The 17,192-nt window shown below is 42.3% G+C and overlaps 1 protein-coding gene and 1 long non-coding RNA gene across 7 annotated transcripts in view; one reads left to right on the top strand and one right to left on the bottom strand.

The window, feature by feature from the left end:
* The window catches only part of METAP1D (methionyl aminopeptidase type 1D, mitochondrial), a 217,926-nt gene that overhangs the window by 173,574 nt on the left and 27,160 nt on the right, over nt 1-17,192 (top strand). For all 5 annotated transcript variants that reach the window (XM_077272698.1, XM_077272699.1, XM_077272702.1 and 2 more), the window contains exon 7: nt 12,968-13,065. In XM_077272698.1, coding sequence (XP_077128813.1) covers nt 12,968-13,065 — 98 coding nt within the window. The remainder of the gene's footprint in view (nt 1-12,967; nt 13,066-17,192) is intronic.
* The window catches only part of LOC143784447 (uncharacterized), a 51,534-nt gene continuing 43,101 nt past the window's right edge, over nt 8,760-17,192 (bottom strand). Inside the window, exons 3-4 of one of the 2 annotated variants that reach the window (XR_013217785.1) lie at nt 14,444-15,736; nt 8,760-9,239 (exon numbers count right to left, since the gene is read on the bottom strand). This is a non-coding gene — a long non-coding RNA (uncharacterized LOC143784447). Of the gene's footprint in view, nt 9,240-13,496; nt 15,737-17,192 lie in introns of those variants that run through there. The other variant, XR_013217784.1, reaches the window with a different exon arrangement.

The raw sequence follows: 17,192 nt of genomic DNA, 5'->3' as shown, positions 1-17,192 counted from the left end.
AGTAATGTCTCTGATCCATTATGTGAAAATAGTAACTTAAATCCAAAGCTTTTCCTATACTTGGTATCTTTTTCAAATTAACCAGCTCTAAAAGAGTGAAAAACATAACAAAACTATAATTCCGGTACAAGATTACAATATTTATGGATACAAAACTACACTCTTCAATATTGAAATTGCGATACCAAGAAGAAGGAAAAGTCGTGGAAGTATCAAAGGCACGGGATAGCATTGTGTTAATGATTTGCAAATTATGGAAAATGGAAACAAAATTTTCAAAACATCTTAGACGTAAAGATAATGGGAGATTTGACTCAATATCATGAAGAGACCTTCACAAGGGAACATTGCACCAGTTCTACTCTCAGGATTATGGTGTGTGGTTTATGGTGATGGTTTATGATTATGGTGCCAAAACTCTCTAGTCTTCATACTAGCTACACTAAGAGCTCGGCTTTGACAAAAACCGACCTTGCGGATACATACATTAATATACAATCCCAAAAAGTAATCATGCCAATGGCACTAAAGAGAAGGAAAAAGGGGGCAAACTCTCACAATTATTATCCTACAAAAAATCTCCGAGCATGCTGCCCCATGCTACAAATAACAACCACAAAGTATGTAATAATAAAATTACAGTCTTTATTAATGCAATCTCATAAAAATATATATTTATATACTAAGAGCTCGGCGTTGCATTAATTTGGTGGTTTAATTAGTGGTAAGGCCATTTGTCTATATGACAACGCCAGGCCGCATGTTGCTCATGGTAGTGGGACCATCCTGCTTGGTGCTCCCAAGGCCTGCAGTGTCTCCGGAACCATCTTCCGTTGAGCACATCTAGAACATCATTGGTCAGCAATTGAAAAGGGAGCTGCCAGCAGCGGATTTTGATGATTTGTGTGCCCAAGTGTATTAGCGTGGAAATACATTCCTCAAGTAACCATTAATAACATTGACAGCAGACAAGGCTGTATGTGCGGGGATTTCTCCAGGTGCTTCTCATACGCAGTACTGAATAAATCAAGATGTTTTTCCTTCTTGGTGTTGTAATTTAAATGTTAAGGAGTGTATGTTAATTAGTATTAATAACAGGTGGCCAACTCTTAAATGGAATATTTTATGTATTTCCCCCAGAGCCGCTTATAAAGTCTTAGCTGTGTTTGGTAGGGTTAGCCTTCTTTCTGCAGTACATCAGAGCTGTCTTGAACTATTCTGCCCTCCAATGATAATGAGATCACTCTGCTCACTCTGTCTCATTCTATACAGTCCTTGTCTCCAACCTGCGACTTCAGCTGTTAGGAAACAACAACCCCCAATACTCAGTGACAGCCTTTGACTGATCAGGCATGTTGGATGTTATAGTTTTCCAACAGTTTGAACGCTTACAAGTTGTAGACCAATGCTAAACGACAAAGCTGAAAATTAGTTGCAGAAAACAAGAAGTGACAAGACAGCTGCAGAAAAAAATGGAAAATCTCAGGATATTTTTTTTAATGGTCATATAAAAATAAAAAATAAAAATTTAGAATAAAAACCCAATTTATAAAGAGAAAAAGTTATTTCTATTCATACTTTCCCTTTAAGAATAAATATTATTTGACCCAAACATCCTTGGTGGGAATCTCACAAGCACTTGTATGCCTGCAATAGCTTAAACAGAAAGTTGATCCAAAAACCGTGTAGTGTTTTCTTGCAGATCTAAGTTTGAGGGTGCTGATCTTAAGCCAAGAGGAAGGGTAAAGAAGGACACGTGTGGGCGTAGTTCTGAACTTTTATTCTATATGCCAAGGTTTGGTTAATATAATATAAACTTGTTATTATAAGTGTCCTAAAGTATGAAATATATAGCAGGCTCCAAAGTTTGTTCTACCTAAATAATCTCGCAAAAGCATTTAGTGTAGAGCAACATTTTCAGGCAAATAAAAAATATCAGACATATAAAACATTGTATATACATAATGCCATCCTTTGCCAAATCAGCATAACTCCGAGCACCCCAGCCTGATCAACTGGCTTTAATGTTTCTGTAAATTCCTATATCTTTCCCAGAATGGTCTGCAGGCAATAAATAGAAGCTGTAAATCAGGATTTGTTTTAGGCAAAATGGCCTCTCTTTCTAACTTTACAATTCTGCCTGTTTTATATTAAAAAGTATTGACCACATGAAGAAAGACAAGTGCAAAAAACCCTGGAAAGTCCTAACACCAGCTGAAATCTATCAGTAATTAGAAAGCAATCCTGCCACTTAGTGAAAAATAACATCAGCTGGTGTAACTGATGGCCTATAAAAAGGTGTCTCATTATCAAGGTGCCACACAAGAAACATCTCATGACGGGTAAAAGTTGTGAGTTGTCTAAAAACCTTTGCAACCTTATTGTTGCAAATTATACTGATGGCACTGGTTACAGAAGAATTTCTAATCTAATGAAAGTTGCAGTGAGCACTTTTGGAGCCTGAAAGTGGAAAGGACATAATTTTACCATAAACTGGCCACGACAAAGTGCTCCCTGAGGAGTAAAAATAATTATCAGAAGAGTTGTCCAAGAGCCACAGACCACCTGTGGAGAGCTACAGAAAGCCCTGGAATCAGCAGGTACAATTGTTTCAAAGAAAACAATAAGTAATGCACTCAATCGCCATGGCCTGTACGCACACACACACCACGCAATTGCTGAACAAAAAGCATGTTCAAGCGCGTTTAAAGTTTGCTCAAAAACATTAAGGGTACCGTCTCACTATACGATTTACCAACGATCACGACCTGCGATACGACCTGGCCGTGATCGTTGGTAAGTCGTTGTGTGGTCGCTGGGGAGCTGTCACACAGACCGCTCTCCAGCGACCAACGATGCCGAGGTTCGCTGGTAACCAGGGTAAACATCGGGTTACTAAGCGCAGGGCCGCGCTTAGTAACCCGATGTTTACCGTGGTTACCAGCGTAAAAGTAAAAAAAAACAAACAGTACATACTGACCATCTGATGTCCGTCAGGTCCCTTGCCGTCTGCTTCCTGCTCTGACTGAGTGCAGCCGTACAGTGAGAGCAGAGCGCAGCAGTGACGTCACCGCTGTGATCTGCTTTCACTTTCCGGCCGGCAGACAGTCAGAGCGGGAAGCAGACGGCAAGGGACCTGACGGACATCAGATGGTGAGTATGTACGTTTTGTTTTTTTTTACTTTTACGCTGGTAACCAGGGTAAACATCGGGTTACTAAGCGCGGCCCTGCGCTTAGTAACCCGATGTTTACCCTGGTTACCAGCGAACGCATCGCTGGATCGCTGTCACACACAACGATCCAGCGATGACAGCGGGAGATCCAGCGACGAAAGAAAGTTTCAAACGATGTGCTACGACGTACGATTCTCAGCAGGGTGTCTGATCGCAGTAGCGTGTCAGACACTGCGAGATCGTAACGATATCGCTAGAACGTCACGAATCGTGCCGTCGTAGCGATAAAAATGCCACTGTGTGACGGTACCCTTAGACAAGTCTGTGAAATCCTGGGATAATATAGTTAGTCAGATGAGACCAACATTAAATTCTTTGAATTCCATAATACGCACCATGTTTGGAAGCCAGTAGCCACTGCATATCACCTCAAAACAACATACCAACAGTGAAGTTTGGAGGTGGGAACATCATAGTGTGGGGCTGTTTTTCAGCATACAGAACTGGCAAACTGGATACAATTGAAGGAAGGCTGAATGGACAAATGACGAGACAGTCTTGAGAAAAAAAATGCCATCTACCAGGATGATGAAGATGAAATTAGGGTGAACATTTCAGCTAGACAATGATCCCAAACACACAGCCAAGGAAACTCTCAGTTGATATCAGAGAAAATAAAGCTGCTAGAATGGCCGAGCCAATCACCTGAACTGAATCAAATAGAAAATTTATAGAAGGAACTAAAGCTCAGAATGCATAGAAGGAGCCCACGGGACTTTCAGGATTTGAAGAAGAGTGGGTCAAAATGATGCAATTATCACTTAGGCAATACTAAGGAAATCCTGAAAACATGACCTGTTGGTGGGCCTTGAGGACTGGAGTTGGAGAACACTGCTTTAGGTAACAAGTTTGTTTATACCATTTATAACTTTCTCTGATCCACCTTGGGGTCTCTTATGGGGAACTTTGTATGTTAGGCTGATATACATTATTTACAAACATAATTAATACTAGCCAGCAACTACTATACATATATATATATATATATATATATATATATATACTACTATATTTAATTGCATAACGGAGATCAGCTTTTCCATAGACAAATATATGTATGGGGATCCAAGGATCGTGGATCTGGGGCTTGTTCAGGTTTCCCTAGAGTAGAGTGTGTATTTCTCTTCTTTGGCTGGAGATGAGGAACTTTGTATTTCCCCAAATCCTTGGGAATCCACCTTCGCAAATTGCTGCTATTTAAATAGCAAATTTATAGGCAATGTTATAGGTCATCTGTCATCAGCGTTTCTAGATTGTTTTTCCAACATATTGTCCCCTGTCCACCATCTTGGTTTCCTTGCCATTGGCGCTTTTTCTGTGACCTTCTGCTCCAGTTCTTTTATTGTCTATACCTTTGACCTAATACAGCTCATAAATTTGCAAGGCTTTCAATACCACTTCTGTGATAGCGACACCCAAATGTACCCCTTTGGCAAGCATTTTGGCTGACTCACTTTGATATCTACATTGTCTACCAATTAGGTTTTCATCTCCTCTTTCTTCCTAAAAGCTCAACATTGACAACATTCATGATATTTTCTCCATCCAAATCAAGTTATTCAATGCAATGGTAAGCAGCTCCAGCCCTTCCCCATTCTCCCAAGTCTGTGATTTAGCCATGTCCTTCATCTATACCTTTACCACCTCCTGCAACCTCCAGCTCAACGTTTCAAAAAAGCACTCTTACCTAACTTATCTTGCCTTGGGTCAGCCTAAATTTCTTTACTTAAGCTCATTACTTGCAAATTAGATTACTGCAACATCTTCTCCTACGTTCTTCCCGCTAACATTTTTGTATATCTCCAATACAAAACTAAACTCTGTAGTTATCCCACCTCTTACCTTTTTCTTTTTCTGCCTCTATTGTCCACGATTATGTCCACATTTTTGTATTTTCATTCATGGTAAAATAGGTGAAATAATTGGTTTAGACAACAAAGGGACAATTGAACTACAGAAAAAAAATAATATCTCGGGATATCTTAGGAATCTCAAATCAAAAGTGAAAAAAAACACAAAATGTTTTAAAAATGTTTATAATAAAAACCTAATTAACACAAATTATATATATATAAACTTTTCTAATGATATATTCCCTTTAATGATAGGTGTTATTTTACATAGCGTCCTTGGTGGGAATCTCTCAGGTACTTGTGCGTATGCCGTAGCCTAAGCAGGACGGTGATCCAGAAACCATATGGTGTTTTCATGTACATCCAAGTTTATGATGGTGCTGATCTTGATCCAAGAGGGAAGGGTAAAGGAGGACACATCCGTAGGTGTAGTTCTGATCATTTATTCCATGTGCCAAGATTTAGCTAATGTAATATAACCTGGTTATTATAAGGGCCCGAAAAGTAATTGTTACTTAGCAGGTTCCGAAGTTTATTCTCCCCAAATAATCTTACAAAAGTGTCTTACTGAATCTGGTTGTTTATATACCGTAGTTTACATTTTCAGCCAGTAGTGTGAAAAATTGAGTTAGGACATGTGCTCAGCTTCAAGATTTATGTATTTTGTATGGTGACCCCCAATTTATTATAAGAGAAGCAAATGAGTGAGGATCCTATACCAAGGCTATGGTTGGCCAGTTGGCAGAGTGTCTCTTTCCATTTCTTTACTTTGTTAAAAGGGTTGTCCCAGTCATAATCACTATATTTCCCACAAGTAAAATAAGAATAGTTATAGTCCCCTCCAGTGCTGGTGCCGTTCCAGCGATGTCGGCGCCTGCTTTCCATGGGCTTGTGTAACACTGGCTGCAGGGCTCACGTGACATAATAATCAGTGGTGCCTCATTATCCCCTCCTTTGGTAGTTACTTCATACCCATCTTCAGATAGGCCCTGGCCCCTTTTTTATAAGCTCCCCGTTTTTTGAAAATGTGATAGGGTCTGCCTAAAATGGCAAAAAGTTGCAACATTTTGCTCAAAGTACTACTTGTAACACATATTGTGACTTTTTGACACCAGCTTTCTTGTCTGCAGGAGGTAATAAACCCCCGCCCCCAAGTGTTTAAGGAGTCTAAGACTATTATAAACTACTAGATGGTGGCCCGATTCTAACGCATCGGGTATTCTAGAATATATATGTATGTATGTATGTATGTATGTATATAGCAGCCACATAGTATATAGCACAGGCCACGTAGTGTATAGGAGCCACGTAGCATATAACACAGCCACGTAGTTTATAACACAGCCCACGTAATGTATAGCACAGGCCACACATTATATAACACAGCCCACGCAGTATATAACACAGCCCACGCAGTATATAACACAGCCCACGCAGTATATAACACAGGCCACGCAGTATATAACACAGCCCACGTAGTATATAGCAGCCACACAGTATATAACACAGCCCACGTAATATATAACACAGCCCACGCAGTATATAACACAGCCCACGTAATATATAGCACAGCCCACGCAGTATATAACACTGCCCATGTAGTATATAGCAGCCACGCAGTATATAACACTTCCCACGTAGTATATAGCAGCAACGCAGTATATAACACAGGCCATGTAGTATATAGCAATGTGGGCACCATATCCCTGTTAAAAAAAATTATTAAAATAAAAAATAGTTGTAGATTGTGAGCCTTCGCAGGCAGGGTCCTCTCTCCTCCTGTACCAGTTATGACTTGTATTGTTTAAGATTATTGTACTTGTTTTCATTATGTATACCCCTCCTCACATGTAAAGCGCCATGGAATAAATGGCGCTATAACAATAAATAATAATACTCACCCTCCGTTGTCCAGCGAAGCTGTCCCGATGCGCTAGCGGCTGCCGCCAGCTTCCGTTCGCAGAGATGCATTGTGAAATTACCCAGATGACTTAGCGATCTCTCAAGACCGCTAAGTCTTCTGGGTAATTTCGCAATGCATCTCTGGGAACGGAAGCTGGCGGCAGCCGCGCGCGCATCGGCGGACGACGGAAGGTGAGAATAGCAGGTTTTTTGTTTTATTATTTTTAACATTAGATTTTTTTTTTTTACTATTGATGCTGCATAACGCGGTCCATTAACGCTGCCATTAACCCTGTGTGAGCACTGACTGGAGGGGAGTATGGAGCGGGCGCCGGGCACTGACTGGACGGAAGGAGGAAGGGACTAATTCTCGGCCGGGCTGTGCCCGTCGCTGATTGGTCGCAGCCTGGCGGCCGCGACCAATCAGCGACGCGGGATTTCCGGGACAGACAGACAGATGGAAGTGGACCTTAGACAATTATATATATAGAAGACTAGATGGTGGCCCGATTCTAACGCATCGGGTACTCTAGAACAAAGGTGTCAAACTGCATTCCTCGAGGGCCGCCAACTGGTCATGTTTTCAGGATTTCCTTGTATTGCACAGGTGATAATTTAATCACCTGCACAGAATGATTCCAGCACCTTGTGGAATGCTAAGGAAATCCTGAAAACATGACCTGTTGGCGGCCCTCGAGGAATGCAGTTTGACACCTCTGCTCTAGAATATGTATGTTGCGCTGTGAGTGGTGTTTAAATCCCGCACAAATATCGCTGATTGGTTGCGGCCGGCCGGGAGCAACCAATCAGCGAAGCATGTCTCAAATCCCACACCAATGCGCGGGAGGACTGCGCCTGTCGGGGGCGCAGGATGTCGGGGATTCTGGTCGCAGGATGTTGGAGGTTTGCACATGCTTGGCGTAGCCGCAGCTCTGCTCCCTCTTCCCGGCGCCCCTGCTCCCTCTCCCGGGGGACCCTGCTCCTTCTCCCCAGCGCCACTGCTTCTCACTCGGGCGCGTCTGCTCCCTCTCCTCCCCGGCGCCACTGCTTCTCACTCGGGCGCTGACCCTGCTCCTTCTCCCCGGCGCCCCGGCTCTCCGCACATGCAGGACTCCGGGTGCCAGCACACAATAGGTAGTCACAGGCTGGCGTCCTCGCAGTGCCCTCTGTCCTCCACTCTTTGCCCTGTCCCGGTCCCCAGCTTCCTCACCCGGGCCGGTACACGCACTGTCCGGGGGACCCTGCTCCTTCTCCCTGGTGCTCCGGCTCCAGCGCCCCGGCTGTCTGCACATGCAGGACTCCGGGTGCCCGCACACAGTACATCGTCACAGGCTGGCATTCTCGCAGCCCCCTCTACCCTCCACTCTTTGCCCTCTCCCGGTCCCCGGCTTCCTCCCCGCCTCCCTCGCTCACCCGGGACGGTAGACACACTGTCCAGACGCCTCACCGGCGTCATGAAAGTTGTGCAGCGGCGCTGGCCGGATACATAGCTGCAAACGTAAGTGCTGTATTCACGACGACGATCAGCGCAAATGGCATAGCTACGACGGCTACGTGACGGATCAAAGGACTAGGCCGTCGCTGATTGGTCGTGGCCTTTTTGCGGCGACCAATCAGCGACTTGGATTCCATGACAGACAGAGGCCGCAACCAATGAATATCCGGGACAGACAGACGAAAGTACCTCTTAGACAATTATATAGTAGGATTACCTAGTATAGAACCAAACAATAAAGACAATGGATCGACGGACCATAATTATTCATACTCTTAGCAATGAGGTTATGTTTGGTTAGGTTCTTTATCAGACGGATAGCAAACACTAGAAGATGTTGGTTATGTGTTTTTATTAGTTTTGCATTTTTAATCTGCTCTCGATATAAATGTCCCCTATATGCGTCGTCCTAGTCAAACGCATCACTTACATCATTTAATTTGTCATGAATTATACTTAGTGCCATTTATAGTGATTCCGTATTAAGCATAACATTAGTTGCCCAAATTAATTTTAATAGGTCTTAATGAATCGGGCATATTTATGATAACCGCACATTTGCATATGATTAGCATAATATTTTTTTCTGTTATCTCTGTTTAACACTTATGTTTTTACCATAGTGTTAACCTCTGCTGGTCCCGCATCATGTTCTGAGGTTGTAACATTGAGCAGAATAACAAACTTTACTTGCTTGTGTGACCGGCCTGCCGGAGTTCACAGGACGGCTTTGATTTTATCGATATTTCATGTACCTAAAGACATAAAAATTAAAAAGTTTGACATCACATGGCAAATGTTTTTATGGATTTCTTTAGAATATGGATTACGGTGATGAAATGTGTAAGGTGTTAGGCATCTTTTTTTTCATAGCCATCTGTCTTGCATACAGTACTTACATCCTGTATTGTGAGGTATCTTAAAGGGGTGGTCCGTGACTTTATCATGAATGGCCTATCCTTAGGTTAGATCATCAATGGCTGATTGGTGGCACCCCGGTGATCAGCCGTTCCCGATCTTGGCTGCAGCCGGAATTACTCAGCTAGGGAGCTGCACAGCTTCATCGACAGAATAGTGGCCATGGCGGGGTTCTGCACATCAATCCCTTATTGATTTGAATAGAGGGCAGATGTACAGTACCCGGCCGCGGCCACTATACAGTCGACAGCGCTGTCCTGCTCCTTAACTGAGTATTTCCGTCCGACACCAAAAACAGTTGATTGACTGGTGGGGAAGCAACACCGGCATCCCACCAGACACTGATGGCATATCCTAAGGATAAGCCATCAGTGTTAAAGTCTTGGACAAACCCTTTAAGGCCTGCTCTATTAAATCACACAGTGCTTCCAAAATGTAATACAAAATGCCCCTTTTTTGGCCTTTTTTCTCAAATAGCCCCTGGAGAGGTGCAGCCCAATCTACCTATCTACTAACAGTGTAAGGAGGGGCATGAGGAGCATCTACTCACCATGGCCGCCCCTAAACAAGCAGTGCCGCCTCCACAGGGGCGCCCTACTGGAAACATGCTGCAAGGTTTATTATAGTACGTTCTGTGACTCCTTCCTGACATCCCTGAATTTGAGCATTCATTTTCTGGCAGCTCCCAGGTCTGTACAGTGAATTCTAGTGGTAAAAATATGGATGTGTCTTGCGGCGGCAGCAGCAGTGTTTTCCTTAGTTTCGAGCGCTTGATTGAAGGCAGACATCCAGCAGTACCATTCATCCAGAACCGTACCATAAATGATCTGTATAGCATGCAAAGTGTTTCAAAAGACATTTCTTAACATTTTTTATGCAAGTGGGTGTAGATTTTCCTGTTGGGTTACATGTCTAGAGATTTACTTGCATTGATTTTGCGGAACAATGTGAAATATCATTGCCAAAAGCTGGTTGCTATCGCCTGCTCTAGGAGCGTACAGCATAAGAGCTATACACTGAACTTAACAGAAAAAAAACTGTATTTAGTGATTAAGAGGGAAAGTAAAATTACATTTTTTCATCTATGTCAATGCAGGGAATTTGGAGCTATGTATTAGAAAACTGCAAACAGAAAAAGCAGACGTAATACGTTAGTTAAATACGAAATCCATATGTGACTATTTACAATCGCATATATACGTCCTTGACAATGAATGGCCGACCATTGTCATATTGTCACTGTCATATGTGTCATGAGAAACATACACTCACTGGCCACTTTATTAGGTACACCTGTCGAACTTCTTGTTAACACTTAATTTCTAATCAGCCAATCACATGGCGGCAACTCAGTGCATTTAGGCATGTAGACATGGTCAAGACAATCTCCTGCAGTTCAAACCGAGCATCAGTATGGGGAAGAAAGGTGATTTGAGTGCCTTTGAACGTGGCATGGTTGTTGGTGCCAGAAGGGCTGGTCTGAGTATTTCAGAAACTGCTGATCTACTGGGATTTTCACGCACAACCATCTCTAGGGTTTACAGAGAATGGTCCGAAAAAGAAAAAAAATCCAGTGAGCGGCAGTTCTGTGGGCGGAAATGCCTTGTTGATGCCAGAGGTCAGAGGAGAATGGGCAGACTGGTTCGAGCTGATAAAAAGGCAACAGTGACTCAAATCGCCACCCGTTACAACCAAGGTAGGCCTAAGAGCATCTCTGAACGCACAGTGCGTCGAACTTTGAGGCAGATGGGCTACAGCAGCAGAAGACCACACCGGGTACCACTCCTTTCAGCTAAGAACAGGAAACTGAGGCTACAATTTGTACAAGCTCATCGAAATTGGACAGTAGAAGATTGGAAAAACGTTGCTTGGTCTGATGAGTCTCGATTTCTGCTGCGACATTCGGATGGTAGGGTCAGAATTTGGCGTAAACAACATGAAAGCATGGATCCATCCTGCCTTGTATGGAGCATCTTTGGGCTGTGCAGCCGATAAATCTGCGGCAACTGTGTGATGCCATCATGTCAATATGGACCAAAATCTCTGAGGAATGCTTCCAGCACCTTGTTGAATCTATGCCACGAAGAATTGAGGCAGTTCTGAAGGCAAAAGGGGGTCCAACCCGTTACTAGCATGGTGTACCTAATAAAGTGGCCGGTGAGTGTAGATAAATAATGTAAAATGCCTTTATTACAAAGTGAATGGCAGACCGATGGCACTGTGTGCGAGAGTGCCCGCATTATCGTGAAAGATAAAAATGACAATAAAAGAAAAACATGTAGAACATCCAATTAATATAGAAAACTGGGGACCACCAAAGAGGGAAAGTGCTACAGACCAGTTTAACAGAACATGCTAAATATTGAGACACATGAAAGTTCTATGAGGATATTAAATGGCGTCAGCAGAAGACAAACAAAAAAGTGAGGATTACTCATAAACATATCCATATTGGACAATAGTCATAAAGTAAATACATAGTGGGCACATGGTTAATATTTTCACAAATTAATTAAAAAAAAAGGCTTAAATTAATAATATGAGCCAATATATACTTAACAGCGTGCCCAACATATTTTGCCCAAATTTAAAATCCTATTTGACATGCTACTGCCCATAAAATATGCCGAATGAACTAGGCTATCGCAGCACAACAATAGATCAGTGTAATATAATAGGTCAAACACACATTAGAATATAGGAATCCTCCTCAAGAAAAAATGAATTAAAAAAATCACTGCATGATGCACATTTGCAAGATAGATGAACAGTGTATCTATCAGTAATTACCTGGTAGTGGTCCCTGGTTTGAGATGCGGAGCACACCCCGACGCGTGTTTCGGAACGGAGTCCTTCGTCCTGATTTTTTTCCACCCATATATTTGAAAGGGAGAGTGACATCCGATTTACAGAATAACCTAGTGCGCTGATTCAGTTAGTGAAAAAAAACACATCTGCACTGCCCCATCTAATAAACCGCGGTCCAAGTGTGATCTGTTGTTTTAATGGATAGCCCTCCTACCAAAAATATGGTCAGGTGCCCTATGAAGAAGTGGACAGCAGAAGTTAGCTGAGCTTCTCTGCACCTTTGTTGTAGCAATCGGCAGGGAAATTAGTACCCTGTATCATGACAATTAAAACTTTCTGAAATGTCAATTTTGTCAAAATGATTGGTGCCCTTTAGTGATGAGCGAATATACTCGTTACTCGAGATTTCTCGAGCACGCTCGGGGGTCCTCCGAGTGTTTTTTAGTGCTTGGAAATTTAGTTTTTATTGCCGCAGCTGAATGATTTACATCTGTTAGCCAGCATAAGTACATGTGGGGGTTGCCTGATTGCTAGGGAATCCCCACATGTACTTATGCTGGCTAACAGATGTAAATCATTCAGCTCGGAGAAATCTCGAGTAACGAGTATATTCGCTCATCACTAGTGCCCTTCAATTAGACAAAAAAATATTTTTTGAATACTTGTTTTCAAATTTATATATATTTTTATAGCAATATATGTGTGTCACTGAAAACTTCTCAATGACGGATTATTTTTGTATTTATTTATTCTATAGCCGGATTGCCAAAGAGAACAATTTCACAGTCTGCCCTGAATTTATTGGTCATGGAATCGGATCTTATTTTCATGGGCACCCTGAAATCTGGCATCATGGTAAGCAATGTACATACAATTGTGGAGATAAGCCATCAATGCATTTCCAAATTTCACAGCTGGGTTAAGTTCTAATAGAACTTGTCATAGTGAATAGTCAGTCAATCAAAATAATCTTGGAGCGTTAGAAATTGTAGAAAGAAAGCCTAAATACAAATAGATGAAGATATAGAGCACTGATGAGCGAGCGTTCTCTGATAAGGTGTTATCTGAGCAAGCTCGGATGCTAACCGAGTGACTTCGGCGTGCTCGTAAAATATGTTCTGAGTCCCCGCGGCTGCATGTCGAACAACCACACATACAGGGATTTCCTGTTTGTTAGACAATCCCTGCATGTGTTCCGGCTGTCATGCAGTCGCGGGGACTCTGAACATATTTTTCAAGCACACCGAAGTCACTCGGTTAGCACCCGAGCATGCTTAGATAACACCTTTCCCGAGCATATTTGCTCATCACTAATATAGAGCAGTGGCGGGCAAAAAATTACAATCTGCCAAGAAATGTTTGGAGAGTGACTATAGTAGATCTCAGTGTTCAGCTGTTCTATGGTCCAAGGGGTAAACTTGCTGCACCATTATGGGGGTACTAAGAGGAATCGAATATATTGCACATGCTCTGTGTGTGCTATGTGTGTCACGCGTCTATCTCTGCTCTGTTAGTAGCTAATTTTTAAATAGACCTCGTTCTAAAAAAAAGTCTGGCCATCTTTTTTACTTTCTCATGCTAGTGCGTGATGGCAGGAGACCACTTCTCACCCGTACATTAATGTCAGGAGGCATAAAGCCATTCAGACTTTCCGGTACTGGAATGTATGGAATTCTGGCTTGGAACCAAGACGAAATATTCTCTACAAACATTCACAGGAGAAACGTATCATGTAATTCAATCTAACATTTTAAGGTGCTTTTCCCCTTTAAGTGTTTGAAAGAAGAGATGTGTATTGTGCTACCTATTCCATTCACCTTCCCCATGCTTAACAATGGCAACATTGTAGGAATGACAACCAATGTTGGCAGCAAGAAATCCCCCCCCCCAAATCTTATGAGATCAGTTTAGCAAATGTTGAAAGTTTCATGGAATTACAATGCAAAAATAAATGGAGGCAGTCGATGCTCCCTGGATTCTGGTCTGTGTGTGCAGGGTGCTGCAGTGTAGTGTGTATTAGGTCTTATTCAGACATCAGAATTTCTAAGCTAAAATCAAGAGAGGCTCAAAAACACAGAAGAGCCGTGAATCTTCCATTATTTTATTTTTCTGTAGCATCCACTACTGATTTTGGTATAAAAATACTGATGTGTGAATAAGGCCTTAGATGAAGGATCACTTCTATTATTGCAATAAATTCACAATATCATTGCTAGAGTCACTGGATTATTACCTTTTATATATATTCATTGCTGCCAACTTTGTATTCACATCTGCGTTAATTGTAAACTTCCCCTGGTCTCATTGAAGGCTTCACATCCCTCTGCCGGCACTTATGGCTCTGATCTTTTACCGCACACTTGTGTTATCGCCAGCACTCACTTTGCTCTGCCACTTTGCTTTAATTCTCCTACATGACTTGGATTTTTTAATTATTGCTCCTTATGCTTTACTGTTTTGTGCAGTCTGCTCGGTGACTGGCAGAACGGAGATGTGAAAAAAAGAAAAGTACTTTACTGAAAGCTTTTACATTGAGTCTCTGATGGACACAAGGGTGGAATGTCATCTGTAAGGGCAAAGATCCTTGATGCTTTCTGCTCATTGAGGATTTTACAAACTCTGGCATTCCAAATAGTCTTGATTTTAAATCTACAGTTTATTGTATGCAGGTCCTATGCGATCCTTAAGTGATTTAGGTTGATGCAGCTGCTGGACCATGCAACAGACAAACCTTGTGTGTAGTCTGATCCTTCAGTCGTGAACTTTTTCTTTGATTCTTGTTATTCTGCTCCTGAGCACTGTAGGTTAGTCTGTGGTCAGAGTAGGTAGGTATGTTCATATAGAGCACGATAACTGCATTTTCTCAGTAAAAACACAGCTTGCAGAGGGATATCAGTATGCGAGACCAGATAAAAGTAAACCTTTCAACTTTTGGAAAGACCATGACAACTATCTTATGCCAATTGTGGCCTCCTGACGTTCTTCCAACATTATCTGGTCATGTTGAATCTTGCAAATAGAAGCTTACTCTCCATACATGCATGTTTGGCCTTACCAACCTTCCATGTTTGGGGTAGTAGGCAGGTATAGCACTTAAACAATTCTTGAAAGTGTGTAGGTGCATTTCCAACATTGAGTAGGGAGGAGGAGAGAAAGAGTTGGCTTAACACAGAACACCCACTGAGCTCTGAACATGCAGGTTCACAAGCAGGGAGGGCAGGTCTATAAAATAAAAGTACAACTCGAACTCTCCCATGTACACAGATACAGGGCAGATACAGGGCAGATACTGGACAGATACCGAACAGACATGACAACAGTGCACATACTCTTCAAATGCTGACAAACCACTGAGGCTCAAACTCTGCACTTCCCATATTGTGACATAAGCCCCGTCACAGATACAGCCATATCCTTACAGTATCACAAGAAGGAATGGATAGACTGCCTTCCAGAAATGCAACACATTCATGTGCTGCAACTCACTCGGATCAGTTTATCTTCATCTTTTAACATTATGGACATCCTGGAAGAGAAGGAAAGAGACACAAAGACTTAGCACCAAAAATGCTTGAAGGGAACCTGTCACTAAGTTTTCCCAATATAAACTAAACCACCACTGGTTTATTACTGCAGTCAATCAAACTGTATATAAGCCCGCACCTCCCCCTGCATATCCCAAAAATATAAGTCCCCCATGCCGTATGGTAATCAGCATAGTTTGGTCCAATGGGTGTCCGTGTTCTGTGCCTCCTCTATCGTCAGAATCGTCGTCCTACTGCTTTGATTGATGTGAATGACCGATCCTACGTCATCCACAGATCTATGCAAATCTTGCGCCTGCGCAGTTGGTCGGCCTGCGCAGGCGCACTGTACTCTGTCCTGCTAGGAACAGAGCAAAGTGCTGTAATCTGCCGGCGCCTATAAGCCTATTAAGGGCAGAGCAACGTTCTGTAATACACTTGCGCCAACTTCACTTCCAGTTAATCACCCGAGTTTGAAGAGCCGCCTCAGATGATTGACAGATGTCACACACTGGTGGGACTTGTCAATCAACTGGGAAGTGCGGGGTGAAGCCGGCCAGGAACGGCACCGGACTAGTCTCATCTCTGCCTATGGTCCCCACCTCTTCAAACTATATTTTCTCTAAAACCCCGGAGTGTTTTAAAGGAAAATAGTCCTGGCTGCAACGATGCATCCAGGCTCTGCTTCATGCCTCCCGTGGTTTGGGCAGCATAAGTCAGCTAACAGGTTCCCTTAAACAAAAAAACAATATGATGCGCCCAAAGTTCTAAATAATGATACAATAAAACAAAAGTACTCATCTATTAACAGCTGCTTGTGTACGGTTTCAAAAAAATGTGAGAAAAACTCAGGTCCATCAAAAACAAAAAATATGTGCAGTATATTCGTTACTTAATTACCTTTTGTATTTTAGAGGCCGATTCCTGGAGGTTGTTATTACATATTTCTCAGATTGCAGCACTGGATGGTTGTAATTACCAACAGTAATGGCGTCTCATGTATGTTAATAAACCACAGTCACCTCACGGGTCCACACAACTAGCACTGAGCCCAGTCATTACTGGTGTCCTATTAGTATTGAAAAGGGGGTCATCTTCATGAAACCTTTCAAAAGGGATAGCTCATCACAAACAACCTTTTTAAAGGGAATTTGTAATAAAAGTTTTTTTTACTAATTGACTGTGAAATGTATACTTTGTTTTTCTAATCTGTCTTTCTTCCCTAATGGTAGAATGTTAAAGAGAATCTGTCAGCAGGTTTTTGCTATGTAATCTGAAGACAACAGGAGAATAGAGGCTGAAACACAGAATTCAGAGGCTTATCGTTAATTTAGTGAGTAGGTTTGTTAATTTGTAGTATCTGAATCTGTAGTATTGAAAACAACCAAATATAGAGTTGAGTTCTAGGTTACTCCACCTCTAGGTGGAGATATACGCCCCTCAATGGATCTGGCTACA

Source organism: Ranitomeya variabilis, chromosome 7 (genome assembly GCF_051348905.1).
Source record: "Ranitomeya variabilis isolate aRanVar5 chromosome 7, aRanVar5.hap1, whole genome shotgun sequence".
NCBI classification, from domain to species: Eukaryota; Metazoa; Chordata; class Amphibia; order Anura; family Dendrobatidae; genus Ranitomeya; species Ranitomeya variabilis.
Note: the sequence above shows the minus strand (reverse complement) of the source record. Positions and strands in the feature narration are given on the sequence as shown.